The sequence below is a fragment of the Hyla sarda genome, chromosome 3 (assembly GCF_029499605.1).
Source record: "Hyla sarda isolate aHylSar1 chromosome 3, aHylSar1.hap1, whole genome shotgun sequence".
NCBI classification, from domain to species: Eukaryota; Metazoa; Chordata; class Amphibia; order Anura; family Hylidae; genus Hyla; species Hyla sarda.
In genome coordinates, this window is record NC_079191.1 from 184,428,215 (window position 1) to 184,454,513 (window position 26,299).

The following is a 26,299-nucleotide window of genomic DNA, read 5'->3' on the forward strand; positions in this document are numbered from 1 at the left end:
GAGTATGACATGTGGAGAAAGCGATTTTCTGTAATTATTCAAATATATTAAAAATTTCCTTTTTGTGCCTCAATTATTGATTTGTTAACAATTGTTTATAGTAAAGAATTGTTTTGCTCTGTAATGAAAAAAATGTTGATTGGGAGGAAGGTGTTGGTGGTGGTCACAAGCATCATCATACAGCCTGTCTTCATAGATCTTTTCTTAAAAGTTATCTTCTACATGGATGTTCCTTTAATATGCAACAGAAGTCCCTTAATATAGATAAAAACAGAATTTAGAGTATTTGCTACTTCTTATTAACGTTCAAACGTGTATTGAAGAAGCTAAGCTGACCTTGAAAATGAAAAGTAAGCTTTTATGCCATATTTTCCCTTGCTCTTTGCAAGTAAATTACCATTTCAAACGAAATAAAGCCAATTATTTGCCATTTATGGATATTCATAAAAAAATATATGAAAAACACAAAGTGGAGCAACTTTAGACTACTCAATGAGATTGCTTAATTGATATCCTGCATATAAATATGTTTAATGACTGGGAGGGTAACCTTAAAGGGGTATTCCAGGCAAAAACTTTTTTTTATATATCAACTGGCTCCGGAAAGTTAAACAGATTTGTATATTACTTCTATTAAAAAATCTTAATCCTTCCAATAGTTATTAGCTTCTGAAGTTGAGTTGCTGTTTTCTGTCTAACTGCTTTCTGATGACTCACGTCCCGGGAGCTGTCCAGCTCCTATGGGGATTTTCTCCCATCATGCAAGGGATATTCTCCCATCATGCACAGCTCCCGTGACGTGACATCATCATTGAGCAGTTAGAAAACTTCAGAAGCTAATAACTATTGGAAGGATTAAGATTTTTTAATAGAAGTAATTTACAAATCTGTTTAACTTTCCGGAGCCAGTTGATATATATAAAAAAAGTTTTTGCCTGGAATACCCCTTTAACCCCTTAACGACGCAGGACGTATATTTACGTCCTGCGCCGGCTCCCGCGATATGAAGCGGGATCGCGCCGCGATCCTGCATCATATCGCTTCGGTCCCGGCGCTCATCAACGGCCGGGACCCGCGGCTAATACCACACATCACCGATCGCGGCGATGTGCGGTATTAACCCTTTAGAAGCGGCGGTCAAAGCTGACCGCCGCTTCTAAAGTGAAACTGAAAGTATCCCGGCTGCTCAGTCGGGCTGTTCGGGACCGCCGCGGTGAAATTGCGGCGTCCCAAACAGCTGATCGGACACCGGGAGGGCCCTTACCTGCCTCCTCGGTGTCCGATCGACGAATGCCTGCTCCGTGCCTGAGATCCAGGCAGGAGCAGTCAAGCGCCGATAATGCTGATCACAGGCGTGTTAATACACGCCTGTGATCAGGATGAGAGATCAGTGTGTGCAGTGTTATAGGTCCATATGGGACCTATAACACTGCAAAAAATTTTTTTTTAAAAAAGTGTTAATAAAGGTCATTTAACCCCTTCCCTAATAAAAGTTTGAATCACCCCCCTTTTCCCATAAAAAAAATAAAACTGTGTAAAAAAATAAAATAAACATATGTGGTATCGCCGCGTGCGTAAATGTCCGAACTATAAAAATATATCATTAATTAAACCGCACGGTTCAATGGCGTACGCGCAAAAAAATTCCAAAGTACAAAGAAGCGTATTTTGGTCACTTTTTATACCATTAAAAATGAATAAAAAGTGATCAAAAAGTTTGATCAAAACAAAAATCATACAGATAAAAACTTCAGATCACGGCGCAAAAAATGAGTCCTCATACTGCCCTGTATGTGGAAAAATTCTAAAGTTATAGGGGTCAGAAGATGACATTTTTAAACGTATAAATTTTCCTGCATGTAGTTATGATTTTTTCCAGAAGTGCGACAAAATCAAACCTATATAAGTAGGGTATCATTTTAACCGTATGGACCTACAGAATAATGATAAGGTGTAATTTTTACCAAAATATGCACTACGTAGAAACGGAAGCCCCCAAAAGTTACAAAATGGCGTTTTTTTTTCAATTTTGTCGCACAATGATTTTTTTTCCGTTTTGCCGTGCATTTTTGGGTAAAATGATTAATGTCACTGCAAAGTAGAATTGGCGACGCAAAGAATAAGCCATAATATGGATTTTTAGGTGGAAAATTGAAAGGGTTATGATTTTTAAAAGGTAAGGAGGAAAAAACGAAAGTGCAAAAACGGAAAAACCCTGAGTCCTTAAGGGGTTAAAACAATACATTTTCATGCTTTACATTTTTTAGTTTGTCTCAATTCCGATATAAAAAAATAATTTTAATTTTTACAAAGAATTGAGGCTTATACCATTCAGTACAGATGCTCACATTTTCAGATTACTCATTAAGATTACTTTCCTAAGAACTACAACAGAACAGTTCAAAGACTGAATTTTATTCAATTTTACAAGCCTTAAAAATAGCTTTGCAATGAAACATAACAATGGTTTGTTAATTTGACCTTTGTCATCCCATTAATCATACTGTTATTGCACAGACCCCTATTCACTCTGGAAAGGTTAATGCATTTTGAGGAGAAAAATATATCTGTTACACAAATGAGATGTCTGTACAGTAACAATACTCAGAGATCTTTTGTTTCATTTATTGTAAACGGGTTCCCATAAGAAAAAGAAAACAGTGAACTAGCACAGATTACATAGTGCGAATGAAAAATGTCTGCATATATCATGAACTTAATATGGATTTTGCCTTTTCTATAAATTCAAACGGAAAAAAAGTGAACAAGCAGCTTACACTGCTGTAAATGTACAATAGCAGCAAATAAAAAGTCAGAAGAACAAATCATCATAAAACCCTTGAGAAATTAATTATATAAATGGTATGGCGCAAGTTTGCCTGTGAATAAAAATGAGCCAATATATTTGTCTGACTTCAATCAGTAATTAAACTAAATATGAAATATTATTGTTAAATATATGGTTTAAACTACCTGGTTGAAAACTTCAAGATCACATGCATAACTGTATTCTGGTTTCGCGATAAGGTGGTTTTGTAGGCTATGTATGCTTGTAAAGGGGATCCTCTTCTAAATGACCCCTTGAATTACTTTTTTTTTCACAATAAGTTAAGGTCCAACAAGAGTCAGGTTGTGCCAAAATGATAGCTTTCACCCAGCCTGCTGTGTTGCGGTGGATCTTTGAAAAGGCTTACCTATCTAAGTTGTATCAGAAACTTAGCTGCTCTGTTTCTTCATGGGTCCTTATGACTGCCACCCTACTTTCCATGGATGTTCAACAACACTACTGTGAATGTGTAACATGCATGTTACATATTACTCTGCACATAAAAAGGTCTCATGCCACTAGATGTTTTAGTCTTGTTAGAAAGAGGCATGGTCTTAACAGAGCCAGTAGTAAGAACAGCAATACAGTTTTGAACTGATTCTTGAAACAACACTTGAACCTTATAAATCACCAATGTTCAAACTTGTATTCTAATATTACAATTTAAATATTACAGTTCCTCTTTACTTACCAGGTCCTCTCAACCAACTGGACTTGGGTCAACAAGCCACAAAGAGGTTTCAGTTTACTAATCTTTCAATAGCCCCCTGGTCACTCCAACTCTGCGCTAGTGCCTGTACAGTCATGACTAACCCAGCAATGACTCCTACTGTCTGTTTTTCTCTATATCAGCTCACCAGTGATGCTTTTTGTGTAGCACCACAATGGTTCTTCTTGTCTCCTAGTCACTGGTTTTAGCCAACCAGCTAATCCTTTGGCAACTCTACAAGGCCTATGTCACCCAGCCCCACTCAGGATCTCCACGTCTCTCTTTGACTTTCTTTGCCTGCAAATAACCTTAATATTTCACAGTGGGTACACTTGGTAAGTGAGTCTACTTGCTAAGTGCACAATCATAAGACCCCTTTGGCACTACACATGGCTGCTTATCGTACTTACAATTGGCACAAAATTCTGCCTTTTTCCCCTCTCCAGATTCCATCAGTCCCTATGAAGCAATGCTGAATGTTGCAATGCAGGGCAATGTCTCAGCATTGGCCCCGGCATAGGCCTACTCTAATACCTACCATCAACACCTGGTCCAAGCTGGCAACCAGAAAGCTATGATCTGGTTTTTCTGCGGTACAGAGGTATGTTACATTTTGTTGAATCTTTCCGTACTGTTAGTTATTTATGACATTTTTCAGATATCTTACTTTTATATTCCAGATGAAATCCAGCAGCTGATACACTGATATCTGTGTGGAAATGCAGGTAGAGCTGGTTGGATGTGCTGTTCAGCAGAGCTGGCACAGTGGTCCCTTAAAGGAGAAAAATAACAACATAAATATGCTTTTTATTCAAGCAAAATAAAGTAACCTAATAGATAAGATTGGAGAAATGATAGAATCGCAAATAATAAAATCACAAAATCTATACAATGATCAAATTGAAAAACTACTTTTTATGCAGGAAGGAGGAGGCATTGAAGGATACTCTTTCCATTCCTCTTTGCTACATGAGAAATCTCTATTGGCAACCACATTCCTTGGAACACCAAAACTAATAAGTGAGAACAAGATTATGGACTATGCATACTGGGTAATCATATATTTGTATTTGTGAAAAAGCCGATTGGTTGGAAACGCCGAACATCCAGAAACAATGGATGCCAGATGCTGTACACATGATGACAACTGATGCACATTGTTAGGGCATCAGTTGGGTCAAGACCTAGGCTGAGTTCACCTATGCTGAATGCCGGACGTATGTGCACCCAGCCAAACTCTGGCGCTCCCATAGAGAATGTATGGAGCAACCTACACTCCATCAAGAGGTTGCAGTTAAGTTAGGAAAAGAAAGGTGATAATTGAAATAGTGAAATTATGTTTTAATAGTGTAGTCAATAACAATGAAAACAAATAGGTCCAAATAGTTGTTGTGCACACTAAAGGGTGAGAAATATTTTTTATTGCATCTTTCTAATATTATATGCAGTAAAGCCATCAAATAAAATTATCTGATCAGTCAAGAATGAGCGTTTGATCATTTTAGGCTGATCTTTGGCCCTATTGCAAAGAATGATGTTGGCCTGTTTGCCCAATAATCGCCCAGTGTAATAGGGTCTTAAGCTAGAGTAAAGGTTAGGGGTGGTGAAGACTTTCACCCAGCAGTTTTTTTTTATGTGCATGGCAAATTTAAGGTAAAGTCACACAGAGAGGATGTGCAAAAGCAAATCCTGCTGTCAAATTTTGTGAATTTAAAGTGGTATTCCGGGCAAAAACATTTTATCCCCTATCCTCCGGGTTTCCGGGACTGGGGACGTGATGTCACGCTACGCCCCCTCCATTCATAGACATGAATGGAGGGGGCATAGCATGACGTCACGTCCACAGTCCCGGAAACCCAGAGGTTTCCGAAACTGGAGACGCAGCTCCCGCATAGAATGTGGGTTCTGCAGGGAGATTGCGGGGGTTCCAGCGGTGGGTCCCCCGTGATCAGACATCTTATCCCCTAACCTTTGGATAGGGGATACAATGTTTTTGCCCGGACTACCTTTTTAATCCCCCAAAAACTGAGCATATAATGTTGCACCTTTTCCAGTATTGGAAAAGGTGCCAAATATGATCTATGACATTTAGCATAATTATGAAAATGTATATAATAAACTGGGGGAAATAGAAACTAATAGGGTTAAAAATGAAATTTTACTGAAAAGACCACCCAGACTCAGGGGAACAACGAAAACAATATAAAAGACTTAAAAGAACAAGGGTTAAGAAAATGACATGACAGGTTGTTTACTAGTGTAAGAAAATTAATCTGCAGCACACATGGCATCTGCAGCTGAGCAGTGAGAGGTTGGATGATAAATCTTATTTTACAAGACTATACAGAGCAATACACATTCACGCATGGGTGCATTTAATAAGCTGAAAACAGGCAGATGTGTGATAATAATTTGATGAGATATCAATCAAACAACAGACAAACAGGATATTACAAAATAGTTTGTAGTTTTTCCTTTTCACTATAGATTTTGATATTGTCAAAAGAAAATGACTTAATTATTCACCGCTGGAATCTATACTTGTAAGGAAATTAAAGTTAAATTAATGTTCATGGTTGGAATATGTCACCCACAGAAATTTAAAAGATCTACTGTATGTTCATATGGATAAAAAAAAAATGTGTCTTGCTGCATCATACAGTGGCCCTGATTTACTAAGAGTGGAGTGTAGGTTTCTTTGTGGGTTGTAATTCTCTACAATTTATTTTCCACTGTATTTACTAAGGTTTCCCTACATTTTCCACTTTCCCTACACTTTGCTTTTTTTTACACATGTTCTGATCTGTCTGGTTTTCCTCAGCTCAAATCCACCACATTTTCTGTGGAAACCTTAGTAAATATGTTTGCTTTTTTGTGAAAATGTCGGGAATACGCCCCTTTTCGGTGACCATGCCCCCTTTTCTTAGTAAAATATAGAGTTAATCAGGTTTTTTTTTTCAATTGTAAAGCAAATTCTAGCACAGAAAGAGTTTCTGGCGCAATACGCCAGAATCTGGTGCACAACCCAACAAAACATGTCAGGTTTGCAATAGTAAATAAGGGCCAATATGTTGTATTATGGAGATATTGAGCCTCATTTACTAATGTTGGGTTTTTACTAGTGGGAAATGTTGTTTCAGACTTGCAGGATTCCTCTCTATTTACTATTGGGAAAAGTCAGAAAAATGTTCGGACCAGCTTTTTCTAGATGGAAATTTCCAGCCATTTATCCACAGGATTTACTGTGAATTTAATAGTTAATAGATCGGGTTGTGAAACCACACCCCATTTGCGGCAGAGCACGCCCCTTTTTACCTGGTCAGTTTTAGCTTAGTAAATGAGGGCCATTCTCTTATACAAGCATTGCCTTTTGGAAAGGGAAACAATGAATATGTATGGCTCCAAAGTATAGAACAACAGGGACTAGACATACCGCTATTTGGCTCTAAACACATTTCATGATAACCAGAATGCTACAATCCACCGGTAAATTTTCAGACGTTTCAACTTTTTTAATGTTTTGTTATATTGCGGCCTTGTGCTGAAAACAATATAACCATTAAAGGTATATTCCAACCAACAACATCTTATCCCCTTTTCAAAGGATAGGGGATAAGATGTCTGATCGTGGTGGGGCCTACCGAGCAGCACCCGCATGGGGCTAATGCTCCAGTCTGGGAAACCTCTGTGTTTCCGGGACTGGAGATGTGGCATCACACCACGCACCATCGTGACGTCACACCACGTCCCCTCCATTCATGTCTATGGGAGGGAGCGTCACAAAAAACATTACAAAAGTGAATGCATTGTATATTCTTTTCCAGCTATTATTATCTATCCTGTATCTAAGATACAAATATGAATTACACTTATTTATGTGACACTCAAAGGAAAGAAACATGAAACAATGCATATGGTATCCACTGACATATGAAACACATTGAAGTAAGAAACATTCTAAGATGTCTATAAAGTACTGCATATACACATATGAACATATTTGAAGATATTTACCAGAAAAACTACCAAGACGTGGAGCAGTCATATCTGAGCCATCATAAATCTCTAGGGAATCCCAGTTATGTTCTGTAGCAAAACTCAAAACTTGTATCTGCCAAATAAAGTAGAAATTACATAAATGACTATATAACATGCCCTTGATGGTACTGCTAATAAAAACCTTCAAGCAGACGATTAGTGCAGGATAAATATTACAAACAATAAATGGTTTAATGTCACCTTGTTACCCTCAAACTACTGAAAATGGCAGGATAGGTAAAATATGCAAATTTTTAAACAAAGAGAAAGATGCAGCAATGAAGCTCGCCTAAATGCTTCTGCACAACATTTTCCAGACTACAGTGATGTAAAATGACTACACAACAAGTATATATTCTGAGTTGTCATCTTTTTACCTTCACAACAGTAAAGTTAGTTTATAGAGTGTTTAACACAATGATAGATCCTCTTTAAGGGTTTATTCACACTTACAGTTTCCTGCGCATGTTTAATGTACATGATTTGAAGCTGTGTTCAGTCATTTAGTTTACATTGAAATCTGATGTGTGTAGGTTACTGTATGGGTGAATAAACCTTAACCTCTTAAGGACATAGGGCGTACCTGTACGCCCTGCGTCCGGTCCCGGTGGCCAGTGACAGCATGCGGCACCGATCGTTGTGCCGTGCACTATTAACCCTTTAGACGCGGCATTCAAAGTTGATCGCCACATCTAAAATGAAAGTAAAAGCTTCCCGGCAGCTCAGTCGGGATGATCGGGACCATCGCGGTGAAATCGCTATGTCCAGATCCGCTAGACACGAGCGGAGGTCCCCTTACCTACCTCCGTTGCGTCCGATTGGTGATTAATTGCTCCAAGCCTGAAATCCAGACTTGAGCAATTGACCACCGATAACACTGATCTTTGCTGTGTCAATGTACGGCAATGATCTGTGTATGAGATCGGTATGTGCAGTGTAATTGCCACTAGGGGGGGCTATTACACTGCAAATAAAAAGTGTGAAAAAAAAGTTAATAAAGATCACTTAACCCCTTCCTTAATTAAATAAACATATGTGGTATCATCGTGTGCTTAAATGTCTGAGCTATAAAAATATATAATTAATTAAACCGCACGGTCAATGGCGTACAGACAAAAAAATTCCAAAGTCCAAAATATTGTCGTTTTGGTCACTTTTTATATCATGAAAAAATGAATAAAAAGCGATCAAAAAGTCTGATCAATATAAAAAGGTACGGGCGCAAAAAATGAGCCCTCATACTGGCCCGCACGCAGAATAATAAAAAAGTAATAGGGGTCAGAAGATGACAATTTTAAATGTATACATTTTCCTGCATGTAGTTATGAATTTTTTTTTAAGTAATACAAAATCAAACCTATATAAGTAGGGTATCATTTTTACCAAATAGACCTACAGAATAAAGATAGGATGTCATTTTTACCGAAAAATGCACTGCTTAGAAACGTAGATATTTACAAAATGGCATTTTTTCTTCTATTTTTTTACACAATTATTTTTTTTTCTGCTTCGCCGTGGATATTTTGGTAAAATGACTAATGTCACTGCAAAGTAGAATTGGTGGCACAAAAAATAAGCCCTAATATGGAATTTTAGGTGCAAAATTGAAAATGTTATGATTTTTAGAAGGTGATGAGGAAAAAATGAAAATGCAAAAACGGAAAAACCCTGCATCCTTAAGGGGTTAAGCTTTCACGACCACTGATATTATCATTTCCAATAAATCCCACATTGACCTCTTAGATAAAATCATTCCTCAGGAGAGTTGCTTGCCCACCTATGCCTAATAAATAGCCCTCAATTGAACTAGAATCAACTTGTGAATCCATGTGAGTAGCCACTTTACAGCCATAGGGCTTTTCTTTATGGTGACCCTGGTAAAATGAGAGCACTTGCTTAGCGATATGTTTTCTTTTTAACATAGGCTCACCTGAATTCCTGAACCTTCTGCCACAATAATTTTCCAAACACAATTCAAGCTATTTCCATAAGTCTCAGGAAAACCTGGAGATAATATTGTTCCTCTTCGCTCTGTAAAATTTCCACTACATGGCACTGTAAAAAAAAGCATTATACATAAGAGACTATGAAGCTAATATATTCATATGTAGATCAGCACTATTAGAGGTAATGGACACTCCTATTTGTTTGCTCACATGTGTACAGTAGATCTGCACTCTGGGGGTGATGGACACTCATAATTGTTTACTTTATTATATTTTTATATTTTTTTTATATGACAGCAACCAAAACAGCATAAATACAGAAAGCATATCCATCTCATAATAAAGGGCATGCTGCTAATGCTCCTTTTCTCTTGCTGACATAGGCAGGTCAGCAGATTCATAGAGGAGGGAAGGAGGGGAAAGGATCATTATCTATTGAAAGCTTATTAATTAGGATCTGACATTACAGAATGTTATTTAAGGATATTCGGGGACATTTATCATTGTTGCTTTGGTAAGCAAGTTACGTAGTCATTTTTTTCTGCTATTTTTTTGCTTATGTATGACATATTTATCATACTATCACAGGGGGTTGATAAATTTGACTTGCATGAGCAAAAACCAAGAAATCACTTTTAAATACCATTTTTTTTTAGCACACATAAGCAAAAACCAAATAATGACTACAGAACACCACTATGCAGCTTTGAAAAAAAAGTGTATGTATATATATATATATATATATATATATATATATATATATATATATATATATATATATATATACCGTATATACTCGAGTATAAGCCGACCCGAGTATAAGCCGAGACCCCTAATTTCAACCCAAAATCCCAGGAAAAGTTATTGACTCGAGTATAAGCCTAGGGTGGGAAATACCTCATCCCCCCCTGTCATCATCCAGACCCGTCATTAACATCCTCATCATCCCCTTGTCATCATCCCACACATCCCCCCTTCATCATCCCCTTGTCATCATCCCACACATCCCCTTATCATCCCACACATCCCCCCTTCATCATCCCCTTGTCATCATCCCACACATCCCCTTATCATCCCACACATCCCCCCTTCATCATCCCCTTGTCATCATCCCACACATCCCCCCTTCATCATCCCCTTGTCATCATCCCACACATCCCCTTATCCCACACATCCCCCCTTCATCATCCCCTTGTCATCATCCCACACATCCCCCCTTCATCATCCCCTTATCATCCCACACATCCCCCCTTCATCATCCCCTTATCATCCCACACATCCCCCCTTCATCATCCCCTTGTCATCATCCCACACATCCCCTTATCCCACACATCCCCCCTTCATCATCCCCTTGTCATCATCCCACACATCCCCTTATCCCACACATCCCCCCTTCATCATCCCCTTGTCATCATCCCACACATCCCCTTATCCCACACATCCCCCCTTCATCATCCCCTTGTCATCATCCCACACATCCCCTTATCATCCCACACATCCCCCCTTCATCATCCCCTTGTAATCATCCCACACCCCCCCCCCTTCATCATCCCCACCCCCCTTCATCATCCTCTTCTCATCATTCGCCCTCAGTGGTCTTCAACCTGCGGACCTCCAGAGGTTTCAAAACTACAACTCCCAGCAAGCCCGGGCAGCCATCGGCTGTCCGGGCTTGCTGGGAGTTGTAGTTTTGAAACCTCCGGAGGTCCGCAGGTTGAAGACCACTGCGGCCTTCAACATCATCCAGCCCCCTCTCACCCCCTTTAGTTCTGAGTACTCACCTCCGCTCGGCGCTGGTCCGGTCCTGCAGGGCTGTCCGGTGAGGAGGTGGTCCGGTGAGGAGGTGGTCCGGGCTGCTATCTTCACCGGGGGCGCCTCTTCTCCGCGCTTCCGGCCCGGAATAGAGCCGTTGCCTAGACAACGACGCATCTGCGTCATTGTCAAGGCAACGTGACTATTCTGAGGCCGAGCCGGAAGCGCTTAGAAGAGGCCTCCCCGGTGAAGATAGCAGCCCGGACCACCTCCTCACCGGACCACCTCCTTACCGGACAGCCCTGCAGGACCGGACCAGCGCCGAGCGGAGGTGAGTACTCAGAACTAAAGGGGGTGAGAGGGGGCTGGATGATGTTGAAGGCCGCAGTGGTCTTCAACCTGCGGACCTCCGGAGGTTTCAAAACTACAACTCCCAGCAAGCCCGGACAGCCGATGGCTGCCCTGGCTTGCTGGGAGTTGTAGTTTTGAAACCTCTGGAAGTCCGCAGGTTGAAGACCACTGCGGGTGGGGGGAGTTCACTCGAGTATAAGCCGAGGGGGTGTTTTCAGCACGAAAAATCGTGCTGAAAAACTCGGCTTATACTCGAGTATATACGGTATATATATATATATATATATATATATATATATATATATATATATATATATATATATATATATATATATATATATACTATGTGTGTGTGTTTATTACATTTTTTTTTAACAGTTTTTTCTCCCTAAATGTACTTACTCATTTTTTTTTGTTACTTCTTCTACAGATCCGTGTATCCTGTGGACTCGTTCGGATTCGGTGGACTACTTCAACGACCAGCATTTTTCTTTGCTTGATGTTAATAAAATGGTTAGCAAGGGCTTGTGAGGGAGTGTTTTTTTTGTAATAAATTTTTTTTAAACCTGTTGTGTTTTTTTTTTTTTTTTACTTACTGGACAGGCTTAGTAGTGGAAGCTGTCTTACAGACGGAGTCCATTACTAAGCTGGGCTTAGCGTTAGCCACAAAAACAGCGAGCGCTAACCCCCAATTATTACCCCGGTACCCAACACCACAGGGGTGACGGGAAGAGCCGGTACCAACAGGCCCGGAGTGTCAAAAATGGCGCTCCTGGGCCTAGGTGGTAACAGGCTGACGTTATTTAGGCTGGAGAGGGCCAGTAACAATAGTCCTCGCTCACCCTGGTAACGTCAGGCTGTTACTGTTTGGTTGGTATTTGGCTGAGAATAAAAATAGAGGGGACTCTATGTGTTTTTTTTATTATATTTAATTATTTATTAAAAAAAAAAAACACGCATAGGGTCCCCCCTATTTTTATTCTCAGCCAAATACCAACCAAACAGTAACAGCCTGACGTTACCAGGGTGGACGAGGACCATTGTTACTGTCCCTCCCCAGCCTAAATAACGCCAGCCTGTTACCGCCTAGGCCCAGGAGCGCCATTTTTGACGCTCTGGGCCTGTTGGTACCGGCTCTTCCCGGCACCCCTGTGGCGTTGGGTACTGGGGTAATAATTGGGGGTTAGCCCTAGCTGTTTTTGTGGCTAACGCTAAGCCCAGCATAGTAATGGACTCCGTCTATAAGACAGCTTCCACTACTAAGCCTGTCAAGTAAAGTAAGGAAAAAACAGAGCAGGTTTGAAAACACTCCCCCACAAGCCCTCGTTAACCATTTTATTAAAATCAAACAAAGAAAAACACTGGTCATCGAAGTAGTCCACCGAATCTGAAGGAGTCCACAGGATACACGGATCTGATATGAGAAGAAAAAAAAAATTGGTTAGTACATTTATTATCACCTGCTCGCACATCTCCCGCCCCGCACGACTACAACTCCCAGCATGCCCTTACAGCAAGGACATGCTGGGAGTTGTAGTTGTGTGGTGCAGGAGATGTGTGGGCAAGTGACGAGCTTGTTCCCTGCCCCCAGCTGCAGGACTACAACTCCCAGCATGCCCTTACTGTAAGGACATGCTAGGAGTTGTAGTTGTGCAGTGCAGGTGAATGACAAGCTTGTACCCTGCCCCCAGCTGTAGTCCTACAGCTGGGGGCAGGGTACAAGCTTGTCATTCACCTGCACTGCACAACTACAACTCCTAGCATGTCCTTACAGTAAGGGCATGCTGGGAGTTGTAGTCCTGCAAAGGGAGCCTGGGCACACACACACAGAGAGTCACACACACACAAACACACACACACTCAGTCACACACAGACAGTCGCACACAGACAGAGATAGAGAAAGACACACACACTCATCCATCCAGCGCAGTGATCCTTCTCTCCGGGCGCCCTGCGCGTGAAGTTACTGACAGAGGGACGTGGGAACGGAGGACGGCGGAACCAAAAACGTGGGAGCGGAGGCCACGCACAGTGCAGGTGAAGGCCGGGGGGGGGGGGGTTATGGACGGGCACAGCGCAGGTGAAGGCCGGGGGGGGGGTTACGGACGGGTACAGCACAGGTGAAGGCAGGGGGGGGTTACAGACGGGCACAGCGCAGGTGAAGGCAGGGGGGTTACGGACGGGCACAGCGCAGGTGAAGGCCGGAGGGGGGGGGGGTGTATGCTGACGGACCCCCCCCCCCCGACAGACTCCTATATCCCCTAATCATGTCACTGTTCCGGTCGGGTCCTGTGATTGGCTGCTGGTCCTGGCCAATTACAGGACCCAGCGGGAAATGTGAAGGGACAGCAGGGGATTTAGAAGTCTCCGGCGCCGGTATATGTTATAAGTTATTATACTGCCTCCCCGCTACCCTCACTTAATAATGATGGGGACACTGATATACATCCCCCCTTGTCTCCCGCCCGCGCCGCTCAGCTCCCGCTGCTACAGGACTACAACTCCCAGCATGTCCTCACTGTAAGGGCATGCTGGGACCTGTAGTCTTGCAACAGTTAGCAGACAAATGGGAGTTGTGTGGCACTGGCAGGTGAGCGGGGGGGGGGGGGGGGAGATGTAAATCACTGCAGTGTCCCTGTAGCAAAGTGAGGGTAGCGTGGGGGGAAAGTATGTCAGAGCCCGGGCGGCAGTAGCTTTTTTTCCTGCTCTATGTTGGAGCTGGAGTAAATTTAGTCATTTTTTACAGCCGTTGCAACATTTTATTGCGCAGCTGCGACTGTCGCAGTTAATAAATACGTGACTAAACCCAGTAAAGTTTTCAAACCCGCGTACTGTAGTCAAAAAAACAAAACTTGCTCTTCTTGCTCGCATAGATGATTGTCGCACGAAAAGTCACTGTGTCGCAGTAGCGACTTTTTTGCGACAAATTTACACAGAAAAACTTGGGTAAAAGGGTTGATGAATGCCCCTCATTGAACTTGATGAAAAATGGACATACATTTTAAAACATTAAAGGGGTTATCCAGGAAAAAACTTTTTTTTTAATATATATCAACTGGCTCCAGAAAGTTAAACAGATTTGTAAATTACTTCTATTAAAAAATCTTAATCCTTTCAGTACTAATGAGCTGCGGAAGTTGAGTTGTTCTTTTCTGTCTAAGTGCTCTCTGATGACACGTGTCCCTAGAGCTGTCCAGAGCAGAAGCAAACTCCCATTGGAAACCTATCCTGCTCTGTGCAGTACCTGAGACAAGCAAAGATGTCAGCAGACAGCACTGTTTCCAGACAGATAAGAACAACTCAACTTCAGCAGCTGATAATTATTGGAAGGATTAAGATTTTCTAATAGAAGTAATTTACAAATCTGTTCAACTTTCTGGAGCCAGTTGATCTGAAAAAAAAAAAAAAAAGTTTTTTCCTGGAATACCCCTTTAAGAACAGAATGGAGAACAATTATTATTTATGTTATTTACATTGTCTGGGGGGTCTGCACTGGCCTGATTACTTTAATAAATGCCCCCAATGTGCTCCCATGTTTTCAGGTGATTTTATTGCTGATTAAATCTTAAAGGTTAAAAAAAATTATAATCAATATGTTAAAAATTTAAGAAGGATGGCACCTCCATTGGCTATTACATGTAAATCACACTTGAAAAACTTAAAAACAGCTAAACACAATTTAATATAAACTTTTATCATAATTTATTCTTTGGCTATTTACTGCCAACACTGATGTGATAACCATTTGTGTTAGTTGTTGCTGTTAATAAGTCTTAACATTTTACCAATTTCTTTTTAAAGGTTTGCATATCGATGCCATAAGGTTCTAAAGCTCTGGCCTCTCCTCTTCTCCAAGGCCCCTTTATTTGCACATGGGGCTTAATAATAATAATAAAAATCAATAAGGATTCCGCTGCCATTATTAAAACTTTCCACTGAATACTCTAGATAAGACTCCCAGTTTCAAAGGTGGCTTTCATTATGAAAAGAAAACATTGACATTCCTTTCTGGGGCTGCTTTGTTACATTATCTCTTTAACAGTACAGAATAAAAGGCTCGCACACTACAGTACATTGAATTGATTTTTCCATCATTATGATTTCATACAGTCAGAGCTTAACATATAGGACCCACTTTGATTCTTATCCTATTCCTGCCAATCTGTGCTACTCAAAGATCATATTTTCTTACAATATTACTTATGCAGATTTGTGCCGTTTTAATAGACAATGAGGGACTTTTATCAATGTTTGCTTATGTATTCTTTTTTTTAGTAATTTTTTCCTTACTTTTTTTTTTGCTTATGTGTGACTTATTTATCAACTAGTTTCAGCCTGTTGATAATTTTCTTTCACGTAAGCAATTTTTCCTTTTTTACTTTGGTAGTAGCTTTTTCTGCTCCATTTTTGAGCTGGAGTAAATTTAGTCAATTTTTAACCCTGTTGCGTAGTCCATTTTAAAATTATTACTACATAGTTAATTTTTGGAAAACTTGCTTTTCTCGCTTTCCAGTCAAAATGTCGCACGAAAAATCGCATAGACGCAGTTGCGACAATTTTGCGACAATTATAGTAAAGAAAACCTGACTAAACCCGTTGATAAATGTCCATAAATGACTATAATAGGCTGTTGAAATAGCTCACTTATGAGACTGTACACAAAATGAAAACTAAACAAAGCAAATTAAAACATTTCACAATAATAGTTGATTGTGTAACTAAATAGAAAAAAAAAAAGAATTTACCCAAACAGCTTGGCACTGTATCATTCCACTGTGCTAATGCATTGGGCACTCTCTGACAAAGAATAGCTTTTGAACCTTGAAGTAAATATCCAGGATTGCATTCAAATCGAATTATAGAACCTGCAGAAAAATCTGAGCCAATTCTTCTACCATATCTGGGCTCTGGAACCGAGCTGCACTGAGTGTCACTTGTACGAGGGACAGCTGGAAAATAAAATATTTAGCAACAAATTAAACTTATGTCTTAGATATATAGACTTTTCAAAGAAAATATAAAAACAAAAAAATATTGATAATAGTTAAATGCACAAGAGGGTTTACATGTCATGTAGACATCTGACCTAGGTTTCAAGACAATCTTCTCAGGGAAGAGGAGAACCATTAGGGAACCATAGAGAGTGGTTGCTTGTATCATAGCATTAGTTTGGAATGAAAGCAATGCTGCTGTGAAAAATCAGTCAACATAAATGATTATGCTTTTTTTCTCATTAAAGGGGTACTCTGGCGCTAAGACATCTTATCACCTATCCAAAGGATAGGGGATAAGATGCCTTATTGCGGGGTTCCCACTGCTGGGGACCCCCGTGATCTTGCACGCCGCACCCCGTTAGAATCAGTCCCCGGAGTACGTTCGCTCCGGATCTGATTACTGGTGATCACGGGGGCCGGAACATTGTGATGTCACGCCCCCGCCCCCTTGTGACAACACGCTCCGCCCCCTCAATGCAAGCCTATGTGAGGGGGCGTGACAGCGAATGTGCTCCAGGGACTGATTCTAACGGAGTGCTGCGTGCAAGATCACGGGGGTCCCCAGCGGCGGGACCCCCGCGATCAGGCATCTTATCCCCTAGGAAAGGGAAAAAAAGGAGGGGAAGGCTGGGGAAAAACTAAACAGAATGAAATAACAAAAAATAGCATAAACAGGTATGGTATACAAAACACGTGCCAATAAAATATGCAACAGAGAGGTGGTAAAATCTAATTTTGCATGGCATACAAATACGGTGAAATGAAATACTGCAGTACAGGCAATATAGAAAATATGCACAAAAAACTGTGTATAAGTCCCAAACTTGAGGCTTGATGGAAAAGAAAAAAAAAAAGAAACACTCTGGCATCCTTAAAAGAAAATAATGGGACTAAAAAAATTCCCTAATTAATAGGGGAGGACTGGACCGATATCACCCACCTTGAAGAAGAGGTACATATGGTGGAGAGACTGAAGCAGAAAAATTATGAAAAAGCACTTCTATTTCCATAACAAAAGATCACTCTGGTTATTGTGGAAGTTGGAGAGCATAGCAGGATTGTGATATTAACCCAGGATTGGTGACGGATGCATAGTAGAATAATGTGGGGAATGAGTTTATGCTTTTTTTTTTATTATTAAAGTTTCTAGAGATGAGCGAACTTTTGAAAAATTAGATTCAGCCGGTCCGCCAAATTTTTAGCAAAAATTTGTTTCGGGTCAAATTTTTTTAGCGGCTAATCTACATTAAAAACCGCTATTTCTGGCCTACAGAGAGCCTCAATAGGGGTGTAGAACACTTTGCTTTGTTCTAACATGCATATGGAGTGTTTCTTGGGTAGTGAAATAATACTGTTATTCAGTATGACATTCAGATTACAGGCATCGCTATTAGAATCACTGCCGCAGAGCGGCACAATGACAGAACCTGTAGGTGGCATCAGTATGAAGAGACCATATAGTGCCAGGGTCGGCAACCCCTGGCACGCATGCCACTCAGGGTTGCACGCAGGGTGCATTTGAGTGGCACGCAAGCGAGTGCCAACCTGCAGGTAGTCGCGGGACACTGTCACTTTAAGCGGCTGCTAAAAGATCCGGCCAGGGACGGAAGATGTATCCCTCCCTCTCCCTGCCCGGTTATTGCTGTGCTGCGCTGGGAACAACTTAAGAGAGAGAGAATTTTCTCTCTTTTCCTCCCCTGTCACCTTTCAGCTGCTGTGCTCCGCTGTCTGTCGGCAGCATGGAGGGGGAGGGGGATCGCTCTGAGCTCTGTACCGGCCGTAGTGAGGTGTCTGAAGGAGGTCAGGGGTCACTGCTACAGACCAGTAAGTTGTCTGTATGTTTCTGTTGAATACACTTAGCTCAGCTCCTGGCTCTGACAGCAGCTTTCCTGCCCCAGAAACAGGCTCTGGTCTCTATCAGTCTATAGATCCCCATAACTGTTTTATCTAAAGATTCCTCCATAACAGTGTTCATTCACAGCTCCCCATAACATTGTTCATTCACAGCCCCCCCATAAGTGTGTTATTCACAGATCCCCCATAAGTGTAATTAAAGGAGAAGGAGAGACAAAAAAGCGCTCCCTGTGAAGAACAATAAGATAGCAGACAGGCCCCGATAAATGGGAGGACTCACCGGATTCAGTTGTGCTGAATGGAGGCACAACGCTCGTATGAGTGTGACAATATTTTCCTCTTGGCTGGTTGTTTGGATCCTGGGATAGACGGATTCACTCTTGGACTGCAGCTAGACCCGCCCTCGCATGCAGCGTGGGAAAAGGAACAATGGAAATTTTGCACCACCGGTGCAGATAGATGGGAATTGACAGCGCTGTCCACAACCAAGGAAAGTATTTCTTTTTTCTTAAGTACTTTATTAAAACATGTAACACGTTTCAAGGACGCTCCGTCCTCTTCCTCAGACTTTCTGAGGAAGAGGACGGAGCGTCCTTGAAACGTGTTACATGTTTTAATAAAGTACTAAAGAAAAAAGAAATAATTTCCTTGGTTGTGGACAGCGCTGTCAATTCCCATCTATCTGCACCGGTGGTGCAAAATTTCCATTGTCCACCATAAGTGTGTCATTCACAGCTCCCCCATAAGTGTGTCATTCACAGCTCCTCCATAACAGTGTTCATTCACAGCTCCCGCATAAGTGTGTCATTCACAGCTCCTCCATAACAGTGTTCATTCACAGCTCCCCCATAAGTGTGTCATTCACAGCTCCCCCATAAGTGTGTCATTCACAGCTCCCCATAACAATGTTCATTCACAGCTCCCCATAACAGTGTTCATTCACAGCTCCCCCATAAGTGTGTCATTCACAGATCCCCATAAGTGTGTCATTCACAGCTCCCCCATAAGTGTGTCATTCACAGATGCCCATAAGTGTGTTATTCACAGCTCCCCCATAAGTGTGTCATTCACAGCTCCCCCATCATTCACAGCTCCCCCATAAGTGTGTCATTCACAGCCCCCAGTTAGTGAGTCATTCACAGCTCCCCCATAAGTGTGTCATTCACAGCTCCCCATAACAGTGTTCATTCACAGCTCCCCCATAACAGTGTTCATTCACAGCTCCCCCATAAGTGTGTCATTCACAGCTCCCCCATAAGTGTGTCCTTCACAGCTCCCCCATAAGTGTGTCATTCACAGCTCCCCCATAACTGTGTCATTCACAGCTCCCCCATAACAGTGTTCATTCACAGCTCCCTCATAAGTGTGTCATTCACAGATCCCCCATAAATGTTTAATTCACAGATCCTCCTATAAGTGTGTTATCTAAGGAACCCCCATAACAGTGTTTGATTTGCATATCCCACAAAGGTGTATCATCTTAAGATCCCCCATAAATGTATCATCCTGAGATCCCCCATAAATGTGTCATCCAATGCTCCCCCTATAACAGTGTATCATCTACAGATGCCAATAACAGTCATCTACAGATTATGCATGTCAGTGATTCTAGGATTTATATTATGCGGGTCGGTGATACTGGGGTCTGATTCTGGGGTCTGTATTATGGTGGGGTCTGATTCTGTGGTCTGAATTATGGTTGGGTCTGATTCTGGGGTCTGTATTATGGTGGGATCTGATTCTGGGGTCTGTATTATGGTGAGGTTTGATTCTCGGGTCTGTGTTATGGTGGGTGGTGATTCTGGGGTCTGTACTATGGTAGGGACTGATTCTGGGGTCTGTATTATGGTGGTGTCTGATTGTGGGGTCTGTATTATGGTGGAGTCCGATTCTGAGGTTTGTATTATGGCGGGGACTGATTTTGGGGTCTGTATTATGGTGGGGTCTGATTCTGGGGTCTGTATAATGGTGGGTGGTGATTCTGGGGTCTGTATTATGGTGTGTGGTGATTCTGGGGTCTGTATTATGGTGGGGTCTGATTTTGAGGTCTGTATTATGGTGGGTGGTGATTCTGGGGTCTGTATTATGGCAGGTGGTGATTATGGGGTCTGTATTATGGCGGGTGGTGATTCTGGGGTCTGTATTATGGTAGGGACTGATTCTGTGGTCTGTATTATGGTGGGAACTTATTCTGGGGTCTGTATTATGGTGGGTGGTGATTCTGGGGTCTGTATTATTGTGAGGTTTGATTCTGGGGTCTCTATTATGATGATTTCTGTATTATGCAGGTGGTGATTCTGGGGTCTGTATTATGCAGGGCGGTGAAACTGGGGTCTGTACTATGAAGGGTGGTGACACTGGGGTCTGTATTATGCAGGGTAGTGATACTGGGGTCTGATTATGGGGTCTGTATTATGCGGGGCGGTGAAACTGGAGTCTGATTCTGGGGTCTCTATTATGGTGGGGTGTGATTCAGGAGTCTGTATTATGTAGAACAGTGATACTGGGGTCTGATTCTGGGGTTTGTTTCATGTTGGGGTCTGATTCTGGGGTATGAATTAAAATGCTTACCAATGCCAAACAAATACTTTTGGCTGTTGTGGGCAATTCCCTCTCTTTGTATTATCCTCACTGTAAGTTTCCTACAGCAGGGACAATATATTGGAAACATTCAGAAAAAAAAACACTTACCCTGTGACAAGCCAAATCCCCACAAGCCCCACCCACAGTAAGCCACACCCACAATAAAGCCACACCCATATTTCTGGTACACCAAGTTACTTTTTTTTTTTTTTTTTGGCACAGCACTACCAAAAGGTTTCCTCTTCCTGATATAGTGGCTGAATGACACAGTGGGGAGGTGTTGGCAGCATGAGGAGACCATATAGTTGCTGAATGACACAGCCTGGAGCTGGCAGCAGCATGATTAGACACTAGGGCTTCATAATTCCTAAGATTAAAAGATGAATTTGGAAATTTAAATTGAAGATTCATGGTAGCAAGTGCTACCATAAATTTTTTAGGTCCAGGCCCAGCAGCATCAGTAAACCATAGATTGGCTGAATGACACAGCCTGGAGGTTTCTGAATCATGAAGAGATCCAATAGTGGCTGAATGGCACAGCTTAGAGGTGGCTAAAGCATATGGAGACTATACAGTGGCAGAATGGCACAGCCTGGAGGTGGCTGAAGCATGATGAGACCATTGAAATGTAAGATTTTTAAATGTAAAATTTTAAAATTTTGAAATTTTTACTCCCAAGTTTCAGTGTCCCAGGCCCCGGCGTGTGGGTACAAAGGACCAAATATAACAAGGAGTCACATGTCACATGGCAGCACAATGACAGAGCCTCGAGGTGGCATCAGTATGAGGATACCATATAGTGGCTGAATGGCACGGCCTGGAGGTGGCTGAAGCATGAGGAGACCATATAGTGGCTGAATGGCACAGCCTGGAGTTTGTGGCAGCATGAAGAGACCATATAGTCACTGAATGGCAATTCCTGTAGTTTGTGGCAGCATGAGGAGACCATATAGTGGCTGAATTGCACAGCCTGGAGTTGGCTGAAGCATGAGGATAGCATATAGTGGCTGAATAAGACAGCCTCGAGGTGGCAGCAGCAGCATCAGGAGTCCTGAAAGTGAACCTAATGCAGAGGAATTTCTGAAACTGGGGACCAGCACCTTAATTATGTTTTGCTGTATCCATGGCAGCACATTGAGAGAGCCTGGAGGTGGTAGCATCAGCATGAGGAGACCATATGGTGGCACAATGAAAGAGCGTGGAGGCGGTAGCATCAGCATGAAGAGACCATATGGCGGCACAATGATAGAGCGTGGAGGCGGTAGCTTCAGTATAAGGAGACCATAGAGCAGCACAATGAGAGAGCCTGGAGGTGGCAGCATCAGCATGAGGAGACCATAGAGCAGCACAATTAGAGAGCTTGGAGGTGGCAGAAACAGCAAGAGGAGACCATATGGTGGCACAATAACAGAGTGTGGAGGTGGTAGCATTAGCATGAGAAGACTATAGAGCAGCACAATGAGAGAGCCTGGAGGTGTCACTATCAGCATGAGGAGACCATATGGTGGCACAATGACAGAGCCTGGAGGTGGTAGCATTAGTATGAGGAGACCATAGAGCAGCACAATGACAGCGCCTTGAGGTGGCAGCAGCAGCATGAGGGTCATGCCAACTGAGGGTTGAGTCTGAGGAACCCACTGACTGTTGGCTGGGGGTGTTGGATGTCACTTGGGGTAAAGTAGATGACCGAGTGAACCGATCAATCACGGCTCCTTGGTTGCTGGTCGAGACACGACTGCTAGCTGATACCGGGAGCTTAGTCATCTCGCTGCGACTACGGCTGCCGCACACCCATACTCTGCTGCGACCTCTGCCTGTGCCTGATGAATTTAGGCCTCTGCCACTCCACTGTGCACGTCCTGGCACTACTCGGCCTGACATACTTGTTGCGTATATGAGGGGAGTACAATATGCTTCACTACGCTTAAAACAATATTTGTCTAGAACAGCAGTAGGTGTGTACTATTGGCTGTCCTTTCACAGTATCTAAGCCTTTGACAGATAAACAGGTACAAAATAGTATACTACTTATGTGGTATGCACTTATGAGGGCAAAAAAAATCGCTACTGTACGCTTCAAAAATTATTTGAGTAAAACACCAGCCGGTGATGACTTTTTGCTTTCCATTTACAGTATGTATGCCCTTGACAGATTAACAGGTACAAAATAGTACACCACTTAGATGTAGGTATGTGGTATGCACACAACAGTGCTGCAAATACAGTCTCTGTGTACTAAACCCAAAATTGCAAAAAGACTCTCTCAAATACTATTAGGAATGGACTGCTGGGTATGGATTATACCGTCTAGAGACTAGTATAACCAGCAAACCAGTTCTTGTGGAACAGTGTAGTGATTGAAATGACGAGCCGGAAAATGGCTGCTGAATATATAGGGCTGTGACATCACAGGGGTGACTGGCAAGCTGTATGTGATTCAGGGTCATCCCGCCTTGCCTTCCTGCCTTCCCAGCTTCCTTGCCCCATGTACTGACATGTGGATCCGCCATTTAAGATGCCCTGGAGCCTGAACTGCAGTAAATGGAGTTTAGTGAAGCGATTTGCGCGATAGAATCGCGGCGATATTCACGTTTGTTGCGAATCAAAGTTTCCCTGAAATTTGTAATGAATTTGGGCTCGTCAGCTTCGATTCGCTCATCTCTAAAAGTTTCATCAACCAGCTTTATATTGGTAGAATTGCAGAGATGTAGACTTTTTCAGTCTACCTTTCAAGCATTTTAAAATGCACTTTGTTGTCCTTTTAATATTTTTAGATTAAAGAAAAGAAAAGTCTATGCTGCATAAATACATTTTCAAGCCTTTCCAGGAATAAAAAAAATTAACTGCATGGAAACGGACTATATAGAAGAAACTTTTCTAAATAATCACATAAAGCCCATGGCCTCTCCTGACCTGTCTGTTTTAGTTAATACTTGTATGACCCATGGAAAAAAAATTCTGGAGCATTCTTTGCTTAAAACTCTAAGTTGTGCAATTTCTCTATTATTCTTGCTAGACATGCGTGACTAAATAACCAGCTGAGTGTTAGCAGTGGGGGTGCCCATACACTGTCTGCTTTAAAGGGGTATTCCAGGATTTTTTTAAATTTGACTATGCTACAGAGGCTGTAAAGTTACTGTAGTTCAAAGTATAGTCTCTATACCTGTCTCTAACGGCTGGTCTCATATTCTTATGTGATCTTTGCTCTGGATCTTCATTTTTAACAGCATACAAACTGACTCCTGTCTCTGGTATTTTCCAGGATGCAGTGCGGCCGAGACCTAACATCACTAGTCAGGTGATGACAGGGAGCCTATCTGCTTCAGTGGGTGGAACAGCTAGAGGCACCCTGATTAGAAAGCACTGACCTTTTCCATTGAATCCAGCTTGTTTGTTGTTCATTGGGTGGGGTGGCTGATGTGTGGGAGTAGGCAAGTGGAATTCTGGGATTTGTGGTAAAAAAGAAAACTTCAGCAGGAAATACTAAGGTTCACAAAAAGAAAGCCACAGCTTTATGGTAATCTCACAACATCTCCAAAGACAAGCACAGATCCTTCCTAAACATGTCCATTACTGTCTGGCAGATAGGTGCTTAAATCACCTTATGGTGGATAACCCCTTTAGTGTCAGATGCAATGCAGGGACCTATCTTCACTTGGTAACACCCAGTTTGCTATTTATTCATACATTTCTAGCGGAAATGACAGCTGAAATAAAACACCATAGAGCTAAAAAAAATGGCTGTCCGGGCATGCTGGGAGTTGTAGTTTTGCAACATCTGGAGGTCCGCAGGTTGAAGACCACTGGTAAAGGAAGTTGTACTCACTTGTCCTGCCACTCCAGACCATCACCGCTCATCACCGCTGCCCTGGATGTCGCCTTCCATCACTGTCGCCGCATCCCCGAGGTGTCCCCGACGCTCCGGTAAGGCCTCTGCTTCCCCGGCATCTTCTCTCTCCATCGCTGTCATCACATTGTTACGCACGCCGCTCCTATTGGATGACGGGACAGCATGCACATCGACGTGATGACGACGATGGAGAGCGCCAACGATGGAGGGGATCCCGAAGAGGACGCGCCGGAGCCCCAAGGTAGGAGGCAATCACCGGAGCTCACGGGGCACCGTAAACAGCTATCCGTTGGCAGCTGAAGCAATCTGCGCTGCCGGATAGCCGTTTATGCGATGGCCCCGACATAGAAAAGCATCGTATGTTGATGCTGCCTTCAACATGCGATGGCCTCTGAGAGGCCATCGTATGTTGAAATGATTGTATGATGGGGCCATCGTAGGTCGGGGGGTCATTGTACAAATAGCTGCTAATACAGACAGGTCAAGCGAGGCCATAAAACCTCTTTAAATATCAGTAAAAAAAGATCATCTTGTAGACGTGGGCATTGCAAACTTCAAATAGTCAAAGTAAACAGTACAAAGTTATAAGACAATCACCCATGTGTAAAGCTTTATTCTCTCTAGACTATATGTGATCACTCTGGTTACACTGTAGACAGTCTTTTTTTTAGACATGTGATACTCATTTTGTGACCACTTGGAGAAAATGGATGTTTCTTTTTTTCAGAAATAAGAAAATACACTGTAGTATCATTCATTGACTATTCTAATTTGGATGTCCCAATGTGCAGATGATGGTTTGACACAAATGCAAAGATCTGTATGTCTTGGAAACATTTTACCGTTCACCAATGAGAATGTAATATTTTTATGACCTGAACAATCTTGCAGGTACGTGCAGATAATCCACTCACTTGTTCCTATGTGTAATTTTGTTGGGCCTGATGATCTATTAAGAACTGGGCGCATAATATTTAAGGGGAAGCTATCATTCCTAGCACCAGCTCGGAGTGGCAATATTGCACAAGCTTTGTTTTTGTAGAAAATGCTTTGCGCAAAGCAGGAGTTTACACAACATTTTCTGTGGAAAAACAGGGCTTACGCAAAAAGAATTGTGCAATTTTGCCTCTCCGTGCTGGAGCAGGGAATAATAAATTCCCATTTTGTTTTAGGTTTTGGCTTTCTTGAAACTAAATGACAATGCCCCTATTCAATCATTTTAACATTTCATCACTTATATACAGTAATATTAGCTCATAGATAGCCGGTAGAGAAGAGCGAAGTTACAGTGATTCGATTCGTCACAAACTTCTCGGCTCGGTGTTTGCTGACTTTAGCCTGCATAAGTTAGTTTAGCTTTCAAGTGCTCCGGTGGGCTGGAAAAGGTGGATACA

General features: G+C 42.1%; 1 protein-coding gene across 3 annotated transcripts in view; it reads right to left on the reverse strand.

Moving 5' to 3' along the window:
• Positions 1-26,299, reverse strand: part of CSMD1 (CUB and Sushi multiple domains 1) — a 1,887,231-nt gene that overhangs the window by 274,440 nt on the left and 1,586,492 nt on the right. For all 3 annotated transcript variants that reach the window (XM_056565713.1, XM_056565712.1, XM_056565715.1), the window contains exons 34-37: positions 16,370-16,573; positions 9,505-9,629; positions 7,551-7,647; positions 4,204-4,308 (exon numbers count right to left, since the gene is read on the reverse strand). In XM_056565713.1, coding sequence (XP_056421688.1) covers positions 4,204-4,308; positions 7,551-7,647; positions 9,505-9,629; positions 16,370-16,573 — 531 coding nt within the window. The remainder of the gene's footprint in view (positions 1-4,203; positions 4,309-7,550; positions 7,648-9,504; positions 9,630-16,369; positions 16,574-26,299) is intronic.